The 27,827-nt window shown below is 49.8% G+C and overlaps 1 protein-coding gene across 2 annotated transcripts; it reads left to right on the forward strand.

Annotated features, from left to right (window-relative positions):
- On the forward strand, positions 1-27,540 carry VANGL2 (VANGL planar cell polarity protein 2). 2 transcript variants are annotated; one of them, XM_081026690.1, is made up of 8 exons: positions 1-291; positions 15,876-16,136; positions 16,273-16,393; positions 18,194-18,801; positions 19,549-19,685; positions 20,190-20,325; positions 22,944-23,175; positions 24,003-27,540. In XM_081026690.1, exons 2-8 carry the CDS (start codon positions 16,066-16,068, stop codon positions 24,261-24,263), a joined length of 1,566 nt encoding a protein of 521 aa, XP_080882816.1. In that variant the 5' UTR covers positions 1-291; positions 15,876-16,065; the 3' UTR covers positions 24,264-27,540. The 2 variants fall into 2 exon arrangements, with proteins under 2 accessions (XP_080882816.1, XP_080882817.1); XM_081026691.1 differs by lacking the exon at positions 1-291 and adding an exon at positions 4,907-5,044.
- Positions 27,541-27,827: the final 287 nt, after the last annotated feature.

The raw sequence follows: 27,827 nt of genomic DNA on the forward strand, positions 1-27,827 counted from the left end.
GCCGGCTCCGGATCTGATCCCTGATCCCTAATTCCTAGATCCCTGGTCCCGCCATGGGAGCCTGAGCGCCCCACATTGCCCCCGGCCCCCTGCCCTGGGGCCTTGAGGGGGCAGAGGCAGCCGTCTGGGACGGAGAGGGTTGACCAGGCTCCGGAGCCCCCTCCACACCCTCGCAGTCCGCGCTGCCGGGCCGGGAACGCGGAGTTCCAAGCGACCTGGAGCGCTGCGGATACAAAGGCGCCGGGCCGAGCGGGGCGCCCACGGAACCCACCCAGCAGGTCACAGCGGCGAGTGAGTACTGGGTAGCGGGGGGCGCGGGCAAAGTTTGCAAAAAAAAAAAAAGAAACAGAAAAGGAGAACAATCATGCAAGGGAGCCAGCCCCTTATCGAGTGGGGTGGCTTATTGGGGAAGGGGACGCGGGGCAACCCCCTTGCAGGGCAACCCCGTTCCGATCCGTCCCCCACTGCACAGCGGAATGCCCCCCCCAACTTTGGGGAGGGGAAGGGGCGCGTGGGGAGCGGATGGAGCCGGGCCTGGAGCGTCGGGGACTTTCCTGGGCCCGGGGCCTGGGCTGGGGGCTTTAATGATTCCGGGACAGCGGGTTAAGGACGGAGACGAGGAGTCTGTGTTGAAGGTGGCGAGAGAGGCAGTGGAGGATGAGGGTCTGGAGGTATTGGAAGCGAAGGTGCTTAGGGTGCATCCATACCTCAGGAGTGTGGGGAGGGACGGGGCAGGTATGGTTCTGGGTGAAATGTGGAGACTGGGGAGCGGGCCCAGGAGAGTAGAGGGTATGTGAGTGCAGCTCCAGGATGTTGGGCTGAAGATCCAGGTACTGGTTATGGAGGCCCAGGGGACAGGTGCCAGCCTCTCTCTCCCCACTCTATTTATCTATTTGGGGGCTGTGGGCTCTGCACTAGTGAGTTTTAAAGGATTGGTGGAAGACCAGTGTGCACGATTCTTTTGTTTTTGTGTGTCCTGCAGGTGGGCCCCTGGGTTTGGAGGTGTAGGTGTTTTTCTGTGCCTGAGTGTGTGCACTAAGGGAGTGGCTGACCGTGGATCTGCTGTGTGTTTGGATATGGACTTATTGTACACTTTGGGGCAGGGGTGTGTATCTGTCTATGTGTGTGAACTGGGGAGGGGTTAATGGGAAAGAGGTATATAGGTACAGAGAAAGGTGGGTGTGTAAGAGCAGAATGGGGCTTACCCTGATAGGTGTGTGTTCACCCATGTACTGAGAAGCGGTGTGAGTGAATCTGTTCTCTTGTATGTAACCTTTGTGAATGAATAAGTACTACTGTGTGTGTGCTAGCCCTAGGTGGTGTGTGTTTCTGAGTATTGGGGGTACTGCTTCTTCCCTCTGCAGGCAGATTTTCCTGGCAGAAAGCCCAAAGGGAGAGCTGTCTGGAGGATTCTGAGGCATCTTGGATGTTCCTGTCTGGGTTTGAGGGTACTGTCTTAAGTATCTGAGACCTATGGGTGAGAGTGAGTGGGCCTGTTTTGGGAAGTGGGTTTTTCTAGAAAAGGGTGTGTCTTCTGAGGATGGGGAAAAGGGTTCTGCTTCTTGTAGTCCTAGAATAATTGGGGATTGGAGGAGTCAGGGAGAATAAGAGGGACCTCCTGTTCCCCAATACGCCATCACAGGTTGGGTTCTATTGCTTGGAGAGGCTACATTCTTGGCTTTCTAGCCCAAATTCAGCCCCCTCAAGCCACAGTTCTCTTAGAAAGCAGTTTTGGAGTCCACTAACTGCCCTGCCACCAGGATCCGACAGTTCCTGAGGAGTCTTGGGGTTTCGGAATGGATGGAGGCAAGAGGAAGGAGCATGCTTGCTGAAGGGATGAGACCCAGTGTGGAATAACTTGGGTTCCCCTCCATGGGGTTGAGAAGGTGATGTGGGAGCTTGGGGGAGGTCATTTGGGATGTTCTTCAGGAGTTCTGGAAATGTGTCTGTGTGGTTTGTCACATAGTTTCCCTTTTCACTGGTAAGAAGCATGATTGGATGGGGTTGTGGTCTGGGGCCAGGTCTGAGGGTGAGGTATAGGAGCTCAGCTTACAAGAGGGCAAATGCCCCCAGTTAGGGAAGGGGCAGGCTCCCATGTCCCATCATCATGATAGCACGGTGGGAAGTCACATTGCCTAGGAAGTGGGTATATCTCTCCCCAGAGGAGCAGCAACCATCTTCTTTCCTTCCTCTCTCTTGTCCGTTCGCTTTTAGAGTTGAAGGGAAGCGGGTGGCCTTCTTTTGGATGCACACCTTGTTTGTTCTCTCAGCCATTTTCCTCCTGCTGCCAGTCAGGACACGGCACCCAGTTTTAGAGGCTGAGGCTATGATTACCAATAAGGGTCTCTGGGGGATTGGATTGGAATGTTAGAGGGCACAGGTAATTGGAATGTTCCCTATTTCGTCATTAGACTCCCCACCTTCCCTAATACCCTTGGATAAGAGTAGTGGGAGTTAGAAAATGTTGGGACTAGGGACAGGCAAAGTAGGAAGACTAGATTTAAAAAATGCATGATTCCCTCAAATCTGACACCTGTCTGGCGGGTAGGGCTCCTGTGGTGAGCCTGTACTTGCATCTAGGACAGAGTGCTCTGGCCTTCTGTCACATTGCTCACTCTGTGCAGTCTCACTGCATGCATGCTATACTGTACTGGTGGAGCGTTCTTCCAAGGAGGAGGAATTGTGGCCAGACAATAGAAAATGCCATCTTTGCAAGTACTTCAGACTGGACCCAGTGGTCATATTGGCCCCTCCCCCATTGTCTTTTTCTATTTCCTCTCATTCTTAACATGCAGGCCTTTCTGGTGTGCCCTCTGTACTCCTCTTGACCCTTTGAGTTCTGGGGAAGGACTCTCTTCCCTGGGCCTAGAGGAAGGCAGACTTTTAGCTACTCATCTGGTTTTCAAGAGATCCTTCCAGTTAGAGGGGGTATGAACTTGGCTAATAGAGCTTTGGGGGAAGAGCTCTGGGACTCCCCTTATCAGCTTTTGAGTTTTAGGGACTCCAGTCATCTTCTTGGCTTATTCATCCTTTTTAATAGCTTCCCACACTGTGAGGCCAAAGGGAAGAGTCTGACTCAGTTGGTTGGGATTAGTACTTAATAGTGGTGTGACTTTGGGGTTTAAGAACCCCATTCTTCAGCCTCTTAGGTGTCTTAAGATGCCATTCTCCAACCCTAAATGGGGCCTTCCTCAAGGAATCCCAGGTCCCCCCACTGGTCTCCTTCCCTGGGTTTCAGCTTGCTTTTAAATTCTGGTTTTGATGCTTCCTAGTTTTGTGACCTCAGAGAAAAATAGATAAATTTTCGAAGCTTCACTGATATAATAGAGTTAAAAATAGGCCCTGCCTCTTACGTTTATGAGTATTAAATGAAGTAATATGTAGAGAGTACTTCACACAGTGCCTGCCTAGCACATGGGAAGCACTCAGTAATAAAATGGTAGTTAGTGTGGTTTGGATTCTGATTGAAAGTTGCTATGGAGAGGGGGCGGCCGGATGGCTCAGTTGGTTAGAGCATGAGCTCTGAACAACAGGGTTGCTGGTTCAATTGCCACATGGGCCAGTGAGCTGCGCCCTCCACAACTAGTAGATTGAAGACAACGAGCTGCCGCTGAGCTGCGGTGGGGTGGTCGGATGGCTCAGTTGGTTAGAGTGTGAGCTCTTAGCAACATGGTTGCCGCTTCAATTCACGCATGGGATGGTGGGCTGTGCCCTTGGCAACTAGACTGAAAATGGTGACTGGACTTGGAACTGAGCTGTGCCCTCCAGAACTAGATGGAGCTGATGGTCCTGGAATAAACACACTTCCCCAATATTCCTCCCCCCCAAAAAAAGTTGCTATGGAGAGAGTTCTGGGCTGGGGAGGAGAGCTAGGCTTTGGCTCTGGCAGACCATGTTGGGTGCTGCCTATCTTCTGAGAAGCACAGGGCAGGGATGGAGGGGCGAATGAGGCAGGCTTTCACAGAGATGTGCATAAACACGTTGATTCACTTAGCCCAGTGAGTGCTTTGTGGAGGTGTGTTTTGGAGGCCACCAGAGCATAGAGCAAGAGTGCTGGCCCTGGGATGGGTGTCAGGAAAGGTACCTGGAGGAGATGTGTCCTTAGTTGGCTTATTTTTTTTTTTATTGTGATGAAATTTGTATAACATAAAATAAACAATTTTAAGATGAAGAGTGGCAGTTCGTACATTCTCGTTGTTGTTCAACTAATAGCCTCTATCTAAAAACATTTTCACGACCCCAAAAGGAAACCAGTGCCCATTAAGCAGTTCCTCCTCATTCCTTCTGTTTCTGTGGATTTACCTGTTTTGGATATTTCATATAAATGGAATTATACAATGTGTGACCTTTTGTGTCTGGCTTCCCTTATTTAGCTTAATCTTTTCAAGGTTCATCCACATTGATGAACCAGGTATCTGTAGCGGGTGTCAGACTTCATTTTTTTTCATGACTGAATCATATTCCATGGTGTGGATTGCTCTTAACAGGATTTAATGGACAAGTTAGGAAGATAGTGAGGGGACTGAGGAGGGCATTGCAGGGAGAAGCTGAAGAGGCAAGAATGGTCAGGGGTCTTGGGAAACCACACTCAGCTTGGTATTATTGGATTCTGAAGTATGTGGTAGGGACTTGGCCTCAGTTGCCTTGCCTATAAAACCAAGTCCTATGCGGTTGGTGGTAATGGGGAGAGAAAAGGCTGATATATTACTATCTCTTTTCAGGGTCTGGGTCGGATCAGACTTTTAAACTTGCTGTTTCCTGGGCAGCTCCCTTCTGTGTACATCTACCCTGATCCTTGTGGGTTCCCATCTTTTTGTTTTACTGGGTGTCAACTTCCCCTTTCTGAATCGACCTGAGATTTCTCCCCTTCCCTTCTCCAGGTGGATAACTTTATTCATGGTGAGATTTTGGTAGCAGAGGTGATGGAAGTAAATCCTATTCATACCTGCCCCAGCAGCAGCCCTCCCTTTCTTTACCCTGTGTTTTGGTGACCTGACTTGGGCAGCCCTCTGTCATCTTTTTTTGTGATCTGGAGAGAAATGAGGTGGGTCAGAGAGAATCTTTCCATCCCTTCCCTACACCCTGAGTAGTACAGAGTAGGAGGCAGAGTTCTGCAGGGGGTGGGGGGTTGGCCTTTGGAAATGAGGTGCTGCTGTGCTTGTCCAATGCCCCTGGCAAGGTTGGTAATTGCAGATATGACAGCTGGGAGCAGGTTTGGGAGAAGCAGGCTTGGAATCTGCAGAGCTGAGGATATCCTGGCAATCAGGGAGGGGCAGTAAGAGGGGAGAGTGGGAAGCAGCTCGGGATGGGAAGCTTGGGGCCCTCTTCCCCTGCAACTCCAAACACAGGTGGACTTACTGCCTATAGGAGAGTGGGAGGTGATTGGAGCCGCTCTGCCTCACTGTAAGTGCAAGGAGGAAGGAGAAGAAAGAGGCTGGGGATCCAAGAGTCCCCAAGAAAAGAGGCAGAGAGAGGAAGAGGGGTTTTGGTTGCTCTCTCCAGCAGTGTGTGTGTACCTGGGTGTGGTCTCAGTTAGAAAGGGGCCCTCATTTGGTGGTTGGGGCCAAAACTGTAGCCAGAGGAGATTCCTCTTATTCTGGGTGGGGTCTTATTTCTTACAATGAGTTTATGGGAACAGGAAGTGTAGGAGATTGGCTCTGCCCCCTCTAAAGGATAAAGAGGAGGGAAACTAACATTTTATTGAGCATCTATTATGTAATGTGCCTGACTGTGATATTCTATATATGTTATTTCGTTGAAAACTCTTAACCTTCTGAAGTAGGCACTATTGTTCCCATTTTATAGTTATGAAAACTGAAGTTTAGAGTAGGTAAGCTACTCTAAAGATTATATTGCTCCTAAGAGGCTGTGTCAGATCTATCTAACTTCATTGTTCTTCTGTTTCCCATAGTGCTCTTTCCACCTTTCCCTATTCTCATTCCAGTTAGGTCTGATTTTACTCATTATTGCCTTTAATCTTGAACTTGAATAATTTCCCTGTCTCCTGAAAAGCAAACTTGAGCCCAGATATCAGTCTGAGTGGTAGAGAAGTCTGCCCCTAAGGGAAGGGGTGACACAGAGTCCTGGAGAAATAGGGTCTCCTAAGGGGAGCATCACATTGTCATAAGCCTGGGGCAGGGCTGCCACCGGAGCAGAATCTCTCTTGGTGCTGGCCTCTTCCTCTCTTCTGGACCACTTCACACATGGGGGTTCCCGCCACCATAGTCCATGGGGTCTTATTTGTGATTGGGAGGGGCCTGGCCATCATTTTCTCTAGAGTTTACCAGCAAACCCCTAACAATATCATTCAAACCTTTGCTGTCACCAGAGAACTCCTGGTTCCCCCACCTTGGCCAGAAGAGAGATGAGGTATTTGTGCATGAGTCTGGGGAGGGGGTCTCTGGCTTTTTAGGGTGAGTGGGTGTTGGACAAGAACAGGTGCTGAGCCTGAGGTGTGAATGCAGTAAGTTAACAACAGAGTGTGAACACAGACACTTTTTTTTGTGTGTGTGTGTGTGTGTTACCTGCTTTACCCAGGGAAATGTGGCAGATATAAGGGGTGGGGGATGTTTCATTCCTCAGAAAGAGTGAAAACCTCACTCAGGTGGTGGGTTTGTCAAGATGGTGGAGTTTGGTTGGTACTTGGGCCTTTCAGCTGGCTTGGTTTTCCTAAATAAGAACTGAGGTGTGAGGAGGTTTTCAGAATAGGGAGACACAGACCTGCCACCCGCATCCCCAGTCACAAGGTGTCTCACACCCTTAGGCCCACCCTCCTGCTTTTCCTGTACAAACCAGCCTTTGTTGCCAGTGGCTTCCACATCACAGCTGTCCCCGTCCACATGCAAGCCTAAGGGTGGCTGAATCCCTCTCCCAAGTAGCTGCTTTCCACCTCCTTCTACTGTAAGGTAGGGGCTGCGTGAGCAGGATTTGAAGGTCTCTTGGGGTAAGGGACAGTGGGGGCCTACCTCGGACAGTAGGCTATGAAAAGAGGGAGGCATTTTTGTTTTCCCTGAGTGTAGAAATGCTGTGCACAGGAGGTTGGTCAGTTGGCCGTCACAGCTTGCTCACCTTCCACTGTCTACTTTCTCCTGTCCCTGCAGACAACTTGGAGGTGCCTTCTTGGCTCTTCCACGGCTTACCTGGTGGGCAGGCAAGGGCCAGTCCTTTGCCCCAGCTGAGGGAAGAAGCAGCTCGGAGCCTGGTGGCTGGAAATTGTGGGGCCTACCCACTGGTGAAAATTAAACAGAGCATCAGGGATCTAGAAGCTGTGGTTACCTTCTCACCAGCTTAGCCTATACCTGAGATATATGCCAAAGGGATTACTCACCTCTTCTATTATGTACTCCTTCCCTGCCCACGTTCCCTTTGGGAATGGAGTGATAGGGTGTGTGTGTGTGTGTCTATGTGTGTGTATTACACGTGTGCACATGTGTGCTTATGTCTAGTGTGCTGGGGGCAAGGACTTTCAGAGAGCTGCAGTGGGGGTGGGGATGCCAGAGAAAGCAGAGCAGGTCTCTACAGAACCTGCCCAGCCAAGTTGGGTGGAGCTGGGTGGGGCAGGCAGGAGCCATTCCAGGTTTCAGAGGGGGAATACGCGAGTGGGTATACATATGTGTCTGTGTTTAAGTGTGTCTGTAGATTTGGAGGGTACCCAGCCTTACCCCTGCCTAAGATGCAGGGAAATTAAGGAAGTAGGTGGAGAGCGGCTGGCTTTGGCTTCAGTGGCTCCTTTTCGGTTCTAATGCAAGCTCAGGTGTCCTGGCCAGGAGCCCAGTCTGCGGGCCCTCACCTGCTCCTTGCACTGGGGTCTGGTAGTGCGCAGCTGCTCTGGAAGCAGAGATGCCTGGGTGACCCAAGCACAGACCCTCCCTTGCTACTCAGCCCTGTAAGGAGAAGGTTCCTGCCCGCTGTCCCTGGCCCCTAAGGGTGGTGAACTCATATCTGGGGCTGTCCGGAAAGTGTCTGGTGAGCAGAGTGGGGGCAGGGCACTTGGTGCCAGATCCTGGGCTCCCTGGTCTGGCTCTTTCTTCCTCTTCAGCCCACTGAGATTCAGCTGTTCTCCCGGGCCTTCTGGACAACACTGTCACTCAAGGGCACTGGGGCCATTTTAGGGTATGAGAATGAGGATCTGGGGCTTGGGGCTGGTCCTGGCGCCCTCTGAATTTAGTTCGTTTTGTGATAGGGAAAACCCAGCCTTGGATGGGTGGCTTGTCCATGGCCTGAGGTTGGGTGGGAATGAATGAAGGAATATCAGGACCCTCAGTTGGGAGTGGTGGATAGTGGGGCCAGAAACCACCCTTTTGAGGGTTAGGGGCTCTTTGGTCTCAGTTCTCTTGGCTTTGGACTTTTTAGTCTGTCCCTTTGTCACTTGTAAAAACGTGGTAGGACAGGAGTCAGTGAATTCTCCCTCGTCTGGCCTTACAGTCTTGGCTCTTCCAGAGCCAGAAGGAGTTTCATTGAGGAACCGAGTCTCACTCTGAGAGAAGCACACCTCAAAATCACAGTACTCATGAAGTTTTTCTAACAATGGAGGCCAAAAGAGGGCTGCTTCAGATGTCATGACTATGGACTAGCCACCTTCTTCCTCTGGGCCCACCTTTTTCTCAGTAAAACTGAGGTTTTCAACTTGAAAGCCTCTTTGAGCTTGGTGCTGGAAGCTGCTGAAAACTGGGTGGGTCAGCCCATGTCTCCTGGGGGAGGGGATCAAAGGGGGAGCCAGGAAGGGTGTGGGCACAGTCAGAGGTTATGGCACCTTCCTGCCCTCCATAGAAACCATGTTAGGGACTGCATTTCCCTCCCCTATTGGACACCTCCCGCCCCCACCAGTGTTTAACAGAGTCGCTTGGATTGAGCACATAGATGAAATTCGGGAAGAAGTGTGCACAGAGGGAAAACCAAGAGTCTGAAGAGGGACAGGTGTGACTTTGAGTCTCTGTCAGGCCTTACACTGATCTGATGCCTTGACAAGGTACTGTCTCTCTGGATAGATACATATCTGGCTTCTGGGAAACTGGGTTGGGAGTTGAGGCTCTTGGTGCCACCCAGGAGGGCTGGCATTCAGCACTTTGGGTAGAACACACTGATATCCTTGGACATTGGGGTTGTGGGAGAAACTTAGAGAACCCTGAAACTGGGAGTGCCCACATGTCCACACCACCCACGGTTTGCAGTGGGGCAGGGGATATAGTACACATGCAAAAACCCGGGCTCTTGTGTAGGAACCAGAGACCTTTAATGGACAAGTATCCCTAGACTCCTCTGCAGGAGGAATCTGAAGAGGTGGCCATCCCCCTGCGTCAAGACAGGACAACTTTTCCCTCATCCTGGACTGAGGAGAGGAAGGCCAGTTGTTTAAAGTAGTCCTGTCAGAGATCTGCCCTATTAGAGGAACACTTTTGGCTTTTGTCCTCTTTGCCGTCTTCTTCTCCCCTCAGGCTGGAACTCCATTCTAAAACCAACCCACAGGCCTTTACTGTAATGCAGCCCTGTCTTCGGTGTAGATAAGAAATAATCAGCACCCTTTATAAGTACATGTTTGTGTCCTGTCCCTCCCCACCCCTCCCCACCTCTTCTTCTCTGGCTCCCACAGCTCCTCCCCCAGTCCTATCCTCATCTTTGCCCTGCCTCTTTTCCCCACCACAGGCCTGAAGGAGATGGGACTGGGTGGTGGGTGATGGGGTGGCCCCGGCCTAGAACAGAGGAAGGAGGAGGTGGTGACCACAGTCACTTGCTCCCTGGTTATCGGTCCTCAGCATGTGCCACAAACGGGGGTGCCCGTGTCTGTGTCCAGGTCCTTGTCCACCTGAGCTGCTCCTCTGAGTGGGGCAATGGGGAGGGGTCTAGTCTTGGTCTGCATTTTAGCCAACACCAACCTCCCCCCAGGGCCCTGCTCCTTTTGCCTGTTGCCAGGTTCTGAGTGTATTTTTTCCAGAGGCCTCCGATTGTTTCCTGAAGAAACCTGATCCCAGAGCTCAAACAAAAGCTGGGGCCGCCAGAGGAGAAACCCCATTCTCTCCCCCTCTGCCCTTAACCCCCCTCCCACCTCCATAGCTTCCCTGCTTTGGATGCTGGGTATGGGTTCCAAGACCTGGCTGCCATCACCTAGGCAACAGGAGGCTTTGGTTACCATAGTGATCAATGTGGGAGAAGCTGGGCAGCTGGGACAAAAGCCCCCATATTTCCCCCCAGCCCTCCCGCCCCATCCCCTTGGGATGATACTGAAACACATTCCATTAATTTTATTTCTGAAAGGCCTTTGGAGGGTAGAAGGGGCTCCTTTTTGTGGCAGGCTCTCTCTTCCCTCCTCTCTTCTCTGGCCTCCTTTTATCCCCAGATAATCCTTGGTTGGTTTGAACAGGGGACTGAGTGAGTGTGTTTGTGTCTTGGGGGGTGGGGGTAAGGTGAAAAGCAGTAACACACATTCCCTTTTACAGCCTGTCACCCTCCGAACCAAGGCTCCCCGTGCCCTACACCAAGTCTGGCTTCCCTCCATTCCCACTTGTTGATCTCATCCAGTGATCCCTGCCCCCACTCTCTTCCCTGGGAACCCTGCCCACCCTGGAGACCCTCCAAACCCCCGATTCCTGAGACTGATCAAATCAGGGAACTTCTGCCCTTCTCTTTGCTCACTCACCATCCCTCTGCCCAGTCTCTCCAGTGCTTGGATTAGTTCCCTGGGGTACTTGAGGGGACAGAAGGCAGGGGTCTCTGAAATTGGGTTGATTTTTGGCCCCTCTGTTTGGTAGAGGAGGGAGGAGTATGCTTTGGTGCTTTTTGGGCACCCTGAGTTGGGTTAGTAGGGGTGGGAGAAGCAGGCCAGGGGAGCAGGGTTTATGTCAGGTCTTTAGTAAGAGCCGGGAAGAAGGTAGGAATCTAGGCTGAGCAGCTTAGAACAAAGGACTGGGTGAGGACTGGCACTCTTGTCTGGTTTGAAATTTATCTGTAGGGGAAACACAAGGGTTTCCCTCCTGCGTGTGTCTGAAGTGGTGGTTCTGGTTAGGTGTGTGTCTGTGTATGTGTGTGTGTGACTTCTTTATGTAGTCATAAAAACACAACAATTTTTTCATACCACCTCTTTCCCAACCAAGTCTCAGAAGAAATGTCTGGGGATTGTAGTACACTTATGAGTGATCCTGGAACCAGAAGATATTAATTGCTTACCTAATTACTAGCTGAACAGTTTATAAAAGCACTTCGTTAACCCCCAGGATTCTCACAGCAACCCCATCAAGTATGTATCATTATTTTCCCGATGAGTTTACCAGACTGTAAAGCACAGAGAAGTAACTTGTTCATGGTCACACAGCTAATCAGTGGGAGAGCTAGGTTTTGAATGCAGGTCCTTAGATGCAAATCCCAGGCTCTTTTTGCCTGGGATTGGTTCTGGCAGACCTGAGTATTCGGGATGAGGCTGAGGACATGATGAGTCGGGGTTCTGTTGTTTTTGTCTGGACCCCAATCAATGGCAGTCCTTTTCCCTTTAATGTCTTCATGCCCCTAGATCTGTAACCCACTTCCTCTCTTTGAACGTCCCAGTGAAATTCAGTTTTTGTGAGGAGGATAGAAGGAATAGGCTGAACCACCGCAGGAGAGATGCAGGGGAGATGTCTAAACTGTATCGAGGATTAAACCAGTAAAATGAGTTCTTAGGAAGTGGGTGGAAGAGTCCAAGATGGAAACTGCACACAGGGCAATGGAACAAGAACCCCGCTTATGGCAACGTTTTTGAAAGGTCTGGGGTTGGGTTAAGGTCTTATATCTCTGTCCTCTAGGTGTGTCTCTATCACACACTTGCATTGTTATGGGAATACAACAAATCCCATAACAACTAGACCAAGGAGTGCCTCCAGATTACTCGGTTAGGAGGATAAATGAATGGATTTAGCATTGATTTGATCTCCTTGTATTCATTGCTATTTCTCTGAGAGTCAGAGGCATATTCATTTACTAGGTGGGTGTCAGTTACTTGCTCTGTGCCCACAGAAGGGCGGTGGATACCGTCAAAGTCGTTATTTGCAAGTTGCCGATGGTTTACTTTCATTTGGGGAAAAGTTAACAACTATATAAAGCAATCCCATTTTAATCGACCTCTCAGCAGCACTTGACCTGGTTTATTTTATTCCCACCTCGGAAAGCTCTGACTCCATGGCTGCATGAGAGCCCACTCCTCTGGCTTCACCTTCTCAGGCCTTTGCCTCCTCCTTTTTTCTTCTGGACATATTTACATATTGAGGCTCTCAGGGACCCATTATTTAATTCCCTAGGTGATCCCATTCATTCCAATAACCTTGCACCTCCAGCTCGGACTTGCTTCTGAGTCTAGCTCCTCCGACACCAGCTGCCTACTTGACTGCCTCTCAGCTATGAACTCAGGACGCTGGAAATGGAACTCATCGTCTTCCCTGCTAAACTTATTTCCTCCAGTCTTCTTCACCTTATAAGGGCACTACCATCAACTCTTGTTCAGGCCAGAAATGTAGACCCTCTGTTTCGCCTCAGCCAGTCCTCATCAGGTCCTTTGGATCCTACCACCGACATACAAGTATGTCTCAGACATGACTATTTCTTACCTCCCTCCTCTGCTGCTCTGTCCATCCAAGCCTACATGACCTGCAGTGGCCTCCTTACTCATATTCCTGTTTCTACTTTCCCCTCTTTCCAGTCCATGTCTGAACAGCTAAAGTCCTTCGCATCCTTCCCATTGCTCAGAATACAACCCGAGCTCTTTACCTGGTCCACAGATCTTTTGATAACCTGACCCCTGGCTGCCTCTTCAGCTCCCCCTGCCGCTGCCCTCTCCCTTCCTCGGTTCCACTGGCCTCTTTTTTGTTTTTAATTTTTTTAATTTTAATTTTTTTATTTTTTTATTTAAATTTATTTATTGGGGTGACAATTGTTAATGAAATTACATAATTTCAGGTGTACAATTCTGTATTACATCAACTATAAATCCCATTGTGTGTTCACCACCCAGAGTCAGTTCTCCTTCCATCACCATATATTTGATCCCCCTTACCCTCATCTCCCTCCCCCCACCCCCCCTAACCCTCTGGTAACCACTAAACTATTGTCTGTGTCTATGAGTTTTTGTTTCTCATTTGTTTGTCTTGTTTTTGGTTTATATACCACATATCAGTGAAATCATAGGGTTCTCTGCTTTTTCTGTCTGACTTATTTCACTTAGCATTATACTCTCAAGATCCATCCATGTTGTCACAAATGTTCCTATATCATCTTTCCTTAATGCCGAATAGTATTCCATTGTGTATATATACCACAACTTCTTTATCCATTCGTCTATCGAAGGACATTTTGGTTGTTTCCATGTCTTGGCCACCGTAAACAAAGCTGCAATGAACGTTGGAGTACACGTGTCTCTATAGAGAAATGCTTTCAAATTTTTTGGGTAGATACCCAGGAGAGCGATTGCTGGGTCGTATGGTAATTCTATTCGTAATTTCTTGAGGAACCTCCACACTGCCTTCCATAGCGGCTGCACCAGTCTGCATTCCCACCAACAGTGTATGAGGGTTCCTTTTTCTCCACAGCCTCTCCAACACTTGTTGCTATTCCACTGGCCTCTTAAGGTTCTTTAAATACACTGAGCTCTTTGCTGCATTTGGCCTTCCCACATGTGATTCTCTGTTCCATGGCTTCCCCTCCACTCTGCCTGGTTAACTCCAGCTCTCCTTCAGACTTAGATGTCATTTTCTCAGAGAGACTTTCCAGAGCCACCCAGTTTAAGGTAGCTCCCACTCCTCGGAGTTGTCTCTCATAGTTTCCAGGTCTTCTTCCACCACTCCTACAGTTAGTCATACTATTAAGGTATGACAATTAAGTTCATGAACTCATCCTAGAAAAAGTGCTATATACCTCATTTATGAATATCACTACAGTCACCTTCGAAGTACTCCCCTTGGGAAGATATGCACCGATGCCAGCGCCTAGTCCACCCTTCAAAGCAATTTTGGAACTCTTTTTCTGGAACGGCCATCAGAGCTGTCATCATATCCTGAATGTCATCAAAATGTCTTCCTTTCACTATTTCCTTTATCTTTGGGTAAAGATAGAAGTCACTGGGGGGCCAGCACAGTGGCTCAGGCAGTTGGAGCCCTGTGCTCCTAACTCCGAAGGCTGCCGGTTCGATTCCCACATTAGTCAACCACAAGGTTGACCTTGTGGTTGCCGGTTCGACTCCCGCAAGGGATGGAGGGCTGCGCCCCCTGCAACTAGTAACGGCAATTGGACCTGGAGCTAAGCTGCGCCCTCCACAAATAAGACAGAAAGGACAACAACTTGAAGCTGAACGGCAACGGCACCCTCCATAACTAAGATTGAAAGGACAACAACTTGACTTGGAAAAAAGTCCTGGAAGTACACACTGTTCCCCAATAAAGTCCTGTTCCCCTTCCGCAGTAAAAATCTTAAAAAAAAAAAAAAAAGTAGAATTAGAAAAATCACACACAAAAAAGAAGTCACTAGGGGCCAGATCAGGTATCTGGGGGGCGGTGGTGGTGGTGTTCCGATAGTTATGTGTTTACTGGCTAAAAACTTCCTCACAGACAGTGCTGTGTGAGCTGGTGCATTGTTGTGATACAAGAACCATGAATTGTTGGCAAAAAGTTCAGGTCATTTATCTTTTTCACGTAGCCTTTTCAGCATTTCCAAATAGTAAACGAAATTAAATGTCCAGTTGGTGCACATTCATAATGAATAATCCCTCTGATATCAAAAGAGGTTAGCAACATCATTGCAACAAGTTTGCAAACTTAATTGTCAACATAAACAGGAGTACTCACCTGTTTACTTGCGCAGTGTGTACCTGCCCTGCTAGACTGTAAACTCAGGTCTGTTTCACCACTGGATACCCAGGGTACATGGGTCAGAGTAGGTGCTCAGGAAAGAGTTCATGACTCAATGAGTGAAGATGAGGCATGAATGCTCAGTGCATGGTGATTGGTGGGGTAGGCCTCAGAGGGGAAGCTAGAACATTAGGTGCTAGAGTAGGTGGGGTTGGGCTTCTAAGAAGAGCTGGGGGCTGACTCTGAAGAATGAACAGGATTTGGGGAAGAGGGGAGAGGAAGAGGTCATTGTCCTTTGCAGAGTTAGAATGTGAAAGTATAGATGAAAGATGCTGCCCGTTAGCCCACTTATAGCCAGATAAGTGGACCATCTTGCCTATTTCAGGATGTTAGGCTTTTGGAGAATGGTTTCAACTTGCCTTCTCCCCTCTCCCACCACCACATTATCTGTAGTTGTCATCCCTCACCCCACCCCCTGGTATACACATGCACACACACTCACTCAGCCTCTAGGGCAGCAGCCAACCTGACCTGGCCAGTAAATGTGGGTGTTTGACATAGATGCTGGGGAGATGGTGCCAAGAGAACAGGTAGGCAGCCCCCGGTGGGTACACTCAAGCTGTGGGGTAAGGGAGATGACTGCAGGGTGAAAGAGAGACCTGGGGTAGCTTCTAGACAGAAGCCAGATGTTTCCTGCTCTCTGGGGTTTCCATTGGTCCAGTCTATTGGCCTGGCCAGCACCTGTCCTCTCTGAGCCTCAGTTTTCCTGCTGAGAATAGGAAAGCATTCCCCTGGTTGTCCCCTCCAGGGGCCCGGGGTTGGGTCACTTTGGGTGGCCTTTGTTGGCATCTTCCCTCCAACCTGAGCCCTTGGCACAGTCTGTGGGTGCTCCTTCCAGGATGCAAGGCAGGAGGAACTGGGCCCCTTGGGTAGAGCAGGAACCTGGGTGGAAGAGTCGCAGGAAGTGACCAGGCTCCCCTGAGCTTCTGGCAGCTGCCATTCAGGGATAGTCTTCCTCTGTCCTGGCCCCCACAGGATCTCAGCTACCCCTAACCAGCTGCTTCCTCTCCCCAGGAGCGTCGCTTGATTTTCTCTGAGACAGGCCCACCCGTCCAGCAAAATAGAGTCCCTCAGGGTGACGGTTGATTTCCTGAAGGTGCCCCTAGGCCTGAAGAAGCCGGTGCTGAAGGAGGTGCTTGTGGGCCGCCCTCCAAGGCCCCAGCCTGTGGCTCTGGATCGCTACAAGGCACGGCGTTCAGACGCCATGGACACCGAGTCCCAGTACTCGGGCTATTCGTACAAGTCAGGCCACTCTCGCAGCTCCCGCAAGCACAGGTGACACAGGTGGCAGAGGGAAGTTGGGGGTGCTTCAGAGGTGCATATATGTGAGGGAGGTGGGGTGGAGGTGGCTGCTGAGAAGACCCAGGTTCTCCCCTTGACCTGTGTCTGTTCCCCTGGCCTCCTGCTGCAGGGACCGTCGGGATCGACACCGCTCTAAGAGCCGAGATGGGAGCCGTGGGGACAAGTCGGTGACAATCCAGGCTCCAGGGGAACCCCTGCTGGACAATGAGTCCACGCGAGGGGATGAGCGGGTGAGTGTCAGGGGAATGAGGTGCAGGTCAGGTGTTTCCAGACTGACCCTTGTGGAAGCTGGAGATCTCTCAGCGAGGGGAAGGACCTGGAAGCCTGGTCTCTTTGGACAGAGGCCAGGTCTGGGAAAGCATGAGTCCTAAGGTCAGACCCTGCTTCAGTAGAACTTGGAATTTCAGTAGCAATCCCTACAGAAGGAGCAGCCGCTTCCTTCTTCATCACACCTGGGCTTTGTAGTGGGAAATTCCCTGGTTCCTCTAGCCAATGCTGGTCAGTCAGGCTTCTGGGAATCTGGAAGAGGGCGGTGCTGGGTGGGGCCTGGGGGTGAGGGCAGCCCTGAGTTTTGAGTCTTAAGGTTCTGGCACTCAGGCGCCCTCTGGTGTCGGCCTGCAGAATAGCATCGCCTGGGTCTTGGGAAAAGGAGATGTGGGAGGAGTTGATAGACAAAGGGGACGGAGGACAAATAAGGGTGGGGGATGGAGGGAGGCGGGAAGAGGGTTCTCCAGGACACCAATGAATAGGTTGCTCCTGCTCTAACGTCAGTGGCCCACTGCGCTCACCTGGTAGAGAGATCAGTAGGCAGAACATACTGCTGGAATAGGTCCCGTGTCTCATTACCCCTCTTTCTTTTTGGGAACATCTTAGGAGGCTAGAGCCTCCCAGCTTTTTTTTCCTCACGTGAACTCTGTGATTTGGGAATTCCTGGGTCTTGGGGACAGATCAGTACCAAAGGGAAATGTTTTTTCTCCCTCTTTCCCAATCCCATCTCCCTGAGACCTGGCCTCCCAAGTTCTTCAAGTGACACTAAGACACGATAGGCTCACCTGCTATTGGGAAGAATTCCCAATCCTTGATCCTTGGAAAGGATAGGCATTGTGTCCAGGGTTACACTAGAGTAAGGACTGGACTCTGTTTCTTGTGCTGAAAATAGTTAGTGCATCCACTTTCTATCTTCACATTGGACTCTTATCCTTGGGAGAGGAGCTTCTTTAATCCCCTAATCACAGACACTGCCAGGCAGTCTCCTATATGTCCCATCCCATGTCTCAGTCCTATAACCTAAGTCCTGTGTAGGATGTGACTCCATGTCCCCAGGCTGTCCAAGGATGAAGAGCATGGATACTGACGGCCACTGGTGGTCTTGGGGCTCATTTGTGGGATGACATCTAGCCTCTAAAGAGAAACAGCTTAAGTGAACCACACTCAGAAGGGCATCTGGGGACCTCAATCTGTCCATCCACTTGCCTCCAGGAACAAGCAGCCCCTGTGCTGTGGACATTCAGATGACCCAGCAGAGCCTGGGGAGCAGACCACAGACCCAGAGTGGCCCTAGTCTGCACTGTGTCCCACATGCCCTGCACTAATCATTCACCTTCCCCGTGGTGTCCTCTTCATGCTGCTTTTGTCAGGTCACTCCCTTAGTCAGAAACCTCGACGCTCCTAATGTCTGGAGAATAGGTGTTTCTTGCTTAGCTTAGCATGGCAGGTGGCCTGCCTGCCCTGCCTGGTGAGTATGACCTCAGATCCTAGTCACTGCCTGAGCAGCTCCCTTGGCATTTCTCTTGTGCTCTCTTCTCTGAGGGTCATCTGTGCATGTGCAGTTTTTCCTGTCAAGCTGACTGGTGTGGAGGTCCCCAAGGCCCAGGTCTCAGATGTCCTATCCCTGCAGAGACCTGGCCAGGCTTGGACACAGTGGAGCTCAGTCTGTACTTTGTTGGCTTCATACTGGCTGATTACCCTTTCTTCTTTCTCCTTCTCTCCCACGCTTCCCTCTCTATCTTCCTCTCCTCGTCCCGCTGTAGGATGACAACTGGGGGGAGACGACCACTGTAGTAACAGGCACCTCAGAGCACAGCATCTCTCACGATGATCTCACACGCATCACCAAGGACATGGAGGACAGTGTCCCGCTGGACTGCTCCCGTCACCTGGGGGTCGCAGCGGGGGCCACACTGGCGCTGCTCTCCTTCCTCACTCCGTTGGCTTTCCTGCTCCTGCCCCCTTTGCTGTGGCGGGAGGAACTGGAGCCCTGTGGGACAGCCTGTGAGGGCCTCTTCATCTCTGTGGCCTTCAAGCTCCTCATCCTGTTGCTGGGCAGCTGGGCCCTGTTCTTCCGCCGGCCCAAGGCCTCGTTGCCCCGTGTCTTCGTGCTACGTTCCCTGCTCATGGTGCTCGTTTTCCTGCTTGTTGTGTCCTACTGGCTCTTCTATGGCGTGCGTATCCTGGACGCGCGGGAGCGCAGCTACCAGGGTGTGGTACAGTTTGCCGTGTCGCTGGTAGACGCCCTGCTCTTTGTGCATTACCTGGCAGTAGTCTTGCTGGAGCTGCGCCAGCTGCAGCCTCAGTTCACACTCAAGGTCGTGCGCTCCACCGATGGGGCCAGCCGCTTCTACAACGTGGGCCATCTCAGGTATGAGCACCTGGGAGCAGGTGGATGGGCGTGGGGAGGCAAGGCAGGCTGTTGTGGGGGGGCTGGAGATGATGTTCTAGGAGGGCCATATGGGAAGGAATTGAGTGCTTCGTACATAGTAGGTTTTCAGTGTTTGCTTCTTGATGAGAGGATCATGGACAGGGTCCTGGGGCAAGATGGGGTGGGAGTGAACCAATGAACAGTTAGAGATTGGGGATCTTAGAGAGATGGGCCAAAGAGGAGGAATGTGTGGGACACAAATAAGGGCTATTTTGTAGCTCTTTCTTGGAGGCACAGCCACTTATGAGCACAGGGTGAGTGGTCACTGAGATGAACTGGTCAGAGGATGGACCTCCAGAGCAAAAGATAATGAGGAGAGCCCTTCAGCCCCCCTCTACACTTGTGGACAGTCTGCTCCCAGACCATACAGAATATCAGTAGCACTTCCTGGTCCTGTAGGGAGCCTTGGGGGCAGTCCTGAAGGGGATGAGTGACCTTGGTTGGGGACCAAGGCCCAGTGCCCTTTCTCTCCTGGGCTTCAGCACGCCAGGGAAGGACTAGCAGGCTCAGCCCTGGGGAAGGCTTGGGAGCCTGGTAAGTAGACCTCAGGCCCTGAGCCAGGCTTCTTGGAAGTAGCTTGTCTGTGTCCTGTGTCCTCTCCTGCCCTGCCAACCTGCCCTGATGTATCCCTTCCCCTGTACGCCTTGTCTGTCCCTTCTCCTTTCCCCTCCTGTGTCTCCCCCACAGCATCCAGCGCGTGGCAGTGTGGATCCTGGAGAAGTATTACCATGACTTCCCTGTCTACAACCCTGCCCTTCTCAACCTGCCCAAGTCCGTCCTGGCCAAGAAAGTGTCTGGCTTCAAGGTGTATTCCCTCGGAGAGGGTGAGCGGCCCTGCTCCTCCACCCTCTTGGTCTTTTCCCAAGCAGGACTCCAAATTACCTGTTTCTCTCACATCCTTTTTCCCTTGTTTTCTCCTTTCCCTGGCCCATGTCCCAGCCCCTTCTGTTCTGTCCTTTCCCTTGACTCCAGGTGGCTGGTCTTAGCTGCTGATGCTACTTGCTGTCCCTTTATGCCATGGTGTGTCCCCCAGTCTGGCTCTTCTGCATCTGCTCATCAGACCTAGTCCTAAGCCCTCAGCTCTCTGAGCTCCAGAACCTCCTGTACTGGCGAGGATCATATGCAGAGCTTCTGCCCTCCAGTGCCACGTTGTTGTTTCTTGTGGGCCTCTCCCGGGCGTGGCCATGAGGGTTGGGAACAGGAGGTATTGTTGGGGGTGGGCACAGCTTCCTCTGGACGTGTCAGGTTGCTGTCTCCAGACTTCCTGGAGTGAGAAGCAAGGCCATGCTCCAAAGTGACCATCTCCTCTCTGTCCTGCTTCTGTGCAGAAAACAGCACCAACAACTCCACGGGCCAGTCCCGGGCTGTGATTGCAGCAGCGGCCCGGAGGCGGGACAACAGCCACAATGAGTACTACTACGAGGAGGCCGAGCATGAGCGGAGGGTGCGCAAGCGGAGGGCCAGGTGGGTCTCTGAGGTGTGGGGGGTATGTGTGCGGAGCTGTTTGGTGTGGATAGGCTCAGTAGAGAAAGACCAACGGACTTCCTAACTGCTAGAAATAGACGAGTGAACTGTGATGATCAGCGTGGGGTGTATTTGTGCTGTGTCACTGCCAAAACAAATCACCATCAACTCTGCTCTGTAAAACAACACACGTGTATTACCTCACAGGTCATGCAGGGCTCACTGGGCCTCCACTAAGGTCTTACCAGCTGACATTTGAGCCTGGGTTGTCTTCTCAGCTCACTGGTTGTTGGCAGAACTTTGTCACCTGGCCCTGTACAGAGTTCACAACATGCAATTTCCTTTTTCCTCGAGGCCAGCAGAAACAGATCTCTCTCTCTCTCTCTCTCTCTCTCTCTCTCTCTCTCTCTCTCTCTCTCTCTCTCTCTCTGTCTCACTTCTGCCACCAGCCAGAGAAAGCTGTTTTAAAAGGGCACATGGATGAAATCAGGCCCCCTGTGATAATCTGTATTTTTTTTTTTAAATTAAATTTATTGGGGTGACAATTGTTAGTAAATTTACATAGATTTCAGGTGTACAATTCTGTATTACATCGTCTATAAATCCCATTGTGTGTTCACCACCCAGAGTCAGTTCTCCTTCCATCACCATATATTTGATCCCCTTTACCCTCATCACCCACCCCCCACCCCTTTACCCTCTGGTAACCACTAAATTATTGTCTGTGTCTATGAGTTTTTGTTTCTCATTTGTTTGTCTTGTTCTTTTTGGTTTATACACCACATATCAGTGAAATCATAGGGTTCTCTGCTTTTTCTGTCTGACTTATTTCACTTAGCAGATAATCTGTATTTTAAAGTCAACTGATTTGGCACTTTAATTATATCCTCAAAAGTACCAGGATTATTGAATTGCCAGGAGGTGGCAATGTGGTGGAGGTGGACAAGAATATATTTGAATTCCATCTACCACAGTGGGCTAGAGACCCAGTGAAAGGGTATGAGCCTCTTCTACGACAGCAGGGACTGAGGCTGGACATGACCTCCTACTGGTACATATCACAGGCTTACTCAGCAGATGGTATATTTTTAACTGCAAAAAATAAGGGTCTAGTGCCCATATCTTGGAAAATTCTTCAATGCTCTTCTCACTCCTCCCATTCCCCGTTCACATTATTATGTGAATTTACGTCATGCCTTAGGAATCTTGGTGCCTGCTGTTGCCAGGTCCCACGTGGGTTTTTGGGATTTCCACTGGGGAGGAGCAGAGGGCCTCAGACCCCTCCTCACACATAATCTCCAGGCCTCAAGGGAGGAAGGTAGCCTTTAGCCTGTTCTGACTTGAGCCTGATGTCCCCTAAGGTAGATCAAAGATCATGAACCTCATTTCTGCAATAGTTCAGTGTGTTCCCAATTGTCCTAGAAGGGGTCCTGGTGGGAAGGAAACCAAAGATATCCCCTGCTTCTTTTACCTTCTGCTCTGCCTACAGTCCTCGGATTTTCTGTGTGGCAACCACCATTTTTGGCCCATAGGGGAACCTTTCCTTCCCTATTACCTGGGTTGTAAACGGGAGAAAACATTTTCTCTGAGACAAAAAGATCATTTCAAAAAGAACTTCACAGAGACATATAGGGGAAGCAAAAAAGTAAACAGAAACTACAGATGTACACAGAAGCACATGTTTATTTAGCCCAGAAGCCCATTCTAAGCTACTCGAAAGGCTTCTGAATACTGGTATGTGTATCTCTGCTTTTAATGTAAATTGACTTATTTTTCCTGTTTCCCCCTTAATACTGTGTTTCTGAGATTTACCCATGTTACCTACACATTTGGTTTGCTGCATCCTACCTCTGCAGAGTAGTTCATGGAATACTGACGACATCCTAACCAGTATTTGGATTATAGTCATTTTCTTAATTTTTTCCATTTGGATGGATAAATAATATGTTATTAACATTTTAAATATCTCTCTAATTACTAGAAAGTGACTAATTCATATGTTGTTTAGCCTTTTAGAACTCTCACGAATTATTTGTTCACCTCCTTTGCCCATTTTTCTTCTTGTATTGGTAACACATTCTTTGCATATGTCCCTTCCCTCCCCGCCTGCCCCAACCCACAAATATGTTCGTTAATGTTGCCCATGCTGTCATTGTTGAAGATACATCTGTCATTTTGATATCATTGTATCTATTAATTTTTCACCCTATGAAGTGTGATTTGAGGGTCTTATTTAAGAAGGCTTTTTCTAGGGTTTGATGCAATGCTGGTATTTCCCGTAACACAGTTCCTAGTTGTCTCTCTGGGTTTGACACTAGAATGTCCTCTTTGAGTTTCTGGGTTGGGCTCACTGAGCTCTACAGTTCTTTCCTGTCCCGAGTGGGGAAAAAGCCCTTCTCCTCTCCCAACAGCATATGCGCATGCGCGTGTACACACACACACACACACACACACACACACACACACACTGAGCCCTCAAAGCCCTGACTTTGACTACAGATGGATTTATATTGCTTCCTTGAGAGCACAAAGGCCTGACCTTGCTCAGGCTGCTGGAAGGCTGGAACAGGGGAAAGATGAGAAGTGGGTATCTGGTCCAGACCCCTCCTGTCCCCCAGGCTTGTGGTGGCAGTGGAGGAGGCCTTCACTCATATTAAGCGGCTGCAGGAAGAGGAGCAGAAGAACCCCAGGGAGGTGATGGACCCCCGGGAGGCAGCCCAGGCCATCTTTGCATCCATGGCCCGTGCCATGCAGAAGTACCTCCGGACCACCAAGCAGCAGCCTTACCACACTATGGAGAGCATCCTACAGCACTTGGAGTTCTGCATCACGCACGACATGACGCCTAAGGTAGGCCTGCTCAGCTCCCAGCATCCTTCTTCTTTCTCCAGATCTGGCCCCCTTCTTTTCCACCTTCCTTTTCCCATATTCTCTTACTTCTTTCCTTATTCTCCATCTTCTTCTCTCCCTCTCCTCTCTATATCCTTATAGTTTCTTCTCTCATCCCTACCATCCATCCCATCTCTATGTGGGATAAAGTTCTTAGTGGTGAGAAGAAGAGGGAGCTTTGGGACCATTTTGGGATAGGCTGACACCTATTTCTTATCTCTAGAAGAGCTCTGAAATTTCCTTATCCAAAGTCATCCCTCCATCCCTTTATATCCATCAGGTCTTCTTTGTTCTTTTTGAACCATCACACACCCCTCAGATGTACTGCCCACTGCCTAGAATTGCTTCCCTTGCACCATCCTTGGTGAACGGGTAACCAGAGATATTGTACTTTAACCATGACAGCTTTAGTTTTGTGCTGATGCAGAGCTGCTTGTTGCTAACCATGCTCGCTGGATGGAGAGGAAGGAGGAGTGCAGGAGGGCTTGCCTGGCTCATTGAATGGTGCTGGGATAGAGAGGAGGATGAAGGTGTCAGGAGAGCTGAGTTCCATCCTGACCCTGCATAACCCACATAACCCACATAACCTCTTTGTGCTCTCGCTTCCTCATTTATGAAGCAAGGTTCTGAAGCAGATGATCTCATGCCTTTACCTGTTCTAACATTCTAAGATCATATGCAGGTGAGCTAGGGACATATTGGTTGTCTTTGGAAGCTGTGCTCCCAGGGGATGCAGGATGGAGTGTGAGTGGGAGAGCTTCCTACACAGCCTTTTCTCCTCTCCTCAGGCCTTTCTGGAGCGGTACCTGGCGGCCGGACCCACCATCCAGTACCACAAGGAACGCTGGCTGGCCAAGCAGTGGACACTGGTGAGCGAGGAGCCAGTGACCAATGGGCTTAAGGATGGCATTGTTTTTCTTTTAAAACGCCAGGACTTCAGCCTAGTGGTCAGCACCAAGAAGGTTCCGTTCTTCAAACTCTCCGAGGAATTTGTGGACCCCAAGTCACACAAGTTTGTTATGCGACTGCAGTCTGAGACCTCTGTGTGAGACACGTGGACTCCTGGAGAAGTAGTAGGGGTTCCGGGCTAGGCGCTTAGCCCAGCCATATTCCCAGCTGACCTTCTCCCTCTTGTTCTTGTTTTTCATTTTTTTTCCCTTACTTGAATTAACTTACTCCACATCCTGTCTCCTCCCCTCTTCCTTATTCACCCCATGTGCACCTGGAGAGACCATCCTGCTGTCAACAGTATCTGGGAACTTCTCTCTTTTCCACACTTTTGTATCGTTCCAGGCCCTGTAGGAATCAGTGCCTCTCTTGATCTCCTTTCCCTGGATGACAGTCTTTTCTGAAAGTGCACAGGGCTCTCCTGAGCCCCCACTCTCGAACCCAGGTTTTTGTGGCTGTTCTTTCCAGTGGCTACCAACAAGGTGTCTCTGGGGGGCACAGACATGACTCCAGAGAACCACAGTGCCAAAATCCTCCGTGGCAGCAGCTCCTCATGACCTTCAAACAGCAGGTGATCCACCCTTCCTGCCACTCACCCCACCTGTAGTGAACCCTGAATTTTGGGGGCAGGGACATGCTTGTGTCCCTCTACATTGTCCCAGAGTTAGGGATTCCCTACCAGCGATATTTTCTTCCAGCTGTTAGAGCCTCCCTTCCCTATCCACACATATCAGAGCAAAGAGAGATCTCTCCTTTACCCTGAAATCTCTGCCTTCTGTTTCTGACTTGTATGGTCATGTGTGACCATGGGCAAACTAAGGCAGAAACCCTCTGTGATGCCCTTTCCTACGACCTTTCTTCCAGTGGCTCTTTCCTAGGCAGCCCCTGAGGGAAAGGCAGGAGAGACCCCGTGAACATCACCGACCCCTGGCCTCTGAACCTGCCCTCACTTTCATTGCCACCTTGGTGGGGCTGGTTCCCCTTCCCAGTGAAAGATGGCATGTAGACTCTTGTACAAAATTAGTGGTTTGCAGACCCCAACCCAATCCCAGTGGTCTTAGGCAAATGTTTTTCTTTCCTTCACCAGCTACCCCCAGTTCTGCTGTCCCGTCTGTCAGTGCCAGAGACCTGTAGCCGCATCTCTTTTTTTGAGAGGAGCCAGCAGCTCCTCTTTACTCCCTGCCTTAAGTCCACTTTTTTTGCCTCAGGGGTCTCTTTTCCTTGGCTGGCCAGGGTCCCTTCCTCTTCTCCCTCTGCCTGGTTCTCTGGGCTCTGGCCTTCCTCTATATTGGGGTGAGGGACCAGTATTGCTGCCTTTTGTGGGTACTTAGCCCCTTTCTCCATTTAGCTTCCACAGTCTTTGCATCCAATCTGAATTCTTGAGAATTTCCATCTTATTTTGAGCAAAATTCTCTGGCCCTCTAATACGTATATTCAGTGTAAATCTGAGTCTTTAAATCATGTAGTTTTAGCCACGGGGAATAGAACTAGGAAACATCCAGAAACCTCCAGCCAGGATCCACGTGGCAGAAGGCTCTGGTGGCTGGGCTGAAGTGTGCCCCTGAATCAGTCCTCTTGAGTAACTCACAATGCCCTTTATAGGCCTGTCTTTCCCCTGGTTGTTACCTTGCAGAGTGCACCCTGTGGGGTAAGATCCCCATGATGTGGCAGGAGGGAGGCTTCCTGTTTGTATCGTGGCAGTCCTGGGCTTGGTGGAGACTAGTGATTGACATTTCTCCTGCTGTCCTTTCTGAAAAAGCGTATCTGTCCACCCACCACTTACTAGAGAAGGGCTCATCAGCCAGTGCTTATCTTATTCCCACAGGGCTGGGTTGCAGGGCTGCCTTAGGCAGGGCCTGGAGGTCTGCCTTGGGCTGAGGCTGTGGGTTTTTGGATAGCCCTGAGTGAAGTACATCCTCTCCTGGGGATCTTAGGAAGTTATCTTTTCTTCTCTTGAAAGACCTGGTTTCAGAGTAGCCCCCTCAGAGTCACATTTCTAAATACCTCACTATCCTGGAAAATGGGGCCTGGGTGGTCAATTGGGGTTATTGCCTTTGTAGGCAGAAGTGGGATGTGGTGTGGTTTGAGGAACCGAGTTGGGGCGGGGAGAGGGAAAGTATTTGGGATCTTAGTTACTGCCCTAGGTTAGGGGCTGGGGAGAGTTTAAGAACCTGCCATGTTTTTAATCACTGTGATTTTTCATTCCTTTTTCTGGAAACGAAACAAAAAATATTTCCCCTAACTCTCTCTAAGCACTAAGGGCTGTGACAGAATGTTAGTGTTTTGGTCCTTTATATCAGAACTGTGGTATCTTTGTGTTCTTTATTATTATTATTTTTAAAAATGTCAGGATGAATTGTCAAGTGTGGCTGTGTTTGTCTTTTGCTTCTCTTATATGGGAGGTTGTCTTCATGCTGTGAACTACTGTGGAGCGTGCAGCTGACTCAGTCCCTCTGAGCAGTGTCCCCTACTTTGTCTGTCCCATCACTCACTGGATTTTCTCATTCTTCCCATGTGGGGATGTGACCACCTGTTGATACCCTCTGTCACCCTGGATCACCATAGGGGATGATATGGCTGGGTCTCCCAAGCGCTCTTTTTTTCTGTGACTACTTGGCCTCTTAGTATATTCCTATTATACTTACTAGGTTTTCCTTTTCGTCTCCTTGGAATACTTGTCCTCCTTCCCTCCATACCAGGAAACTGCCTCAGTTCTTCACCTACCTCGCCACTCTGCCACTGGTCCCTTTCTCTAAACTACTCTTCTGCTCTGTTTATTTTAGTTTATTTCCCTTTAGTGTCTCACGTTTCTTCTCATCCTCCCACCATTTTAGCCCTTAATTTCTCGCTTCCCCACCCGCACCTCAGTATTCCTGTTGCAGACCCTGACATTGGGATCCCTGAACCACATCTCACACATCCATTTTTCAGAGTTTGTGCTTCTCCTTTTCTGTTGGACCCGGATGAGCTCCGTGACTCTCTGTGGTGTCTGTCAGTCTGTCTTCTTGTTGGTCGGCCCTCCCCATGGGCAGCATCTGCTGATGGACTTTGTTCTGGTGTGTGATTGTTGTGATTCATTCTTTTATGTGTGAAAGAAAGGGGGCTTTTTGAGTCCCTTCCAAGTGAGATTGTAAATGTAGAATTTTCTACTGTTGGATATAGATTTTTTTCTTTTTTGGGTTACAGAGCTGAGACCTTGTGCATGCATGTAGAAAATTGTAAAATGTAAATTTTTTTTTTTAATATATAAGAAGCTTGTTTTTACGGTTTGCAGTGGATCTAAACATTATGGCAATTTTAGGGTTTTTTTCTTAAGCATAGGATCTAAAACTGTACATTTTTTTATATATATATATAAAATAAAGACATTTGACTTTTGTGGGGGTATTATGTTGTTTTTCTTTTTTTTTTTACAAAAGTAGGAGCAAAGAGAGTCTGGAGTGGATATTTGCTCCTTGTTAGGGAGTGGGTGGACCAGGAGGGGGCAGTGTGAGCTCATCATTACTCTCTTGTTCCTCAGATGAATGAACAGGAAATGGCCTGTTCTGAGAAGAGACAAATGCAGGAACTTGAGGACTCACTTAACCCTTCCAGGGTGGTTGTCAGCATAAGAAGGAAAGAAAGATCCAAAGGAATTTAAGATAATAGTTGATGATTTCAGTCAG

The sequence above is a fragment of the Rhinolophus hipposideros genome (genome assembly GCF_964194185.1).
Source record: "Rhinolophus hipposideros genome assembly, chromosome: 19".
Classification (NCBI taxonomy): Eukaryota; Metazoa; Chordata; class Mammalia; order Chiroptera; family Rhinolophidae; genus Rhinolophus; species Rhinolophus hipposideros.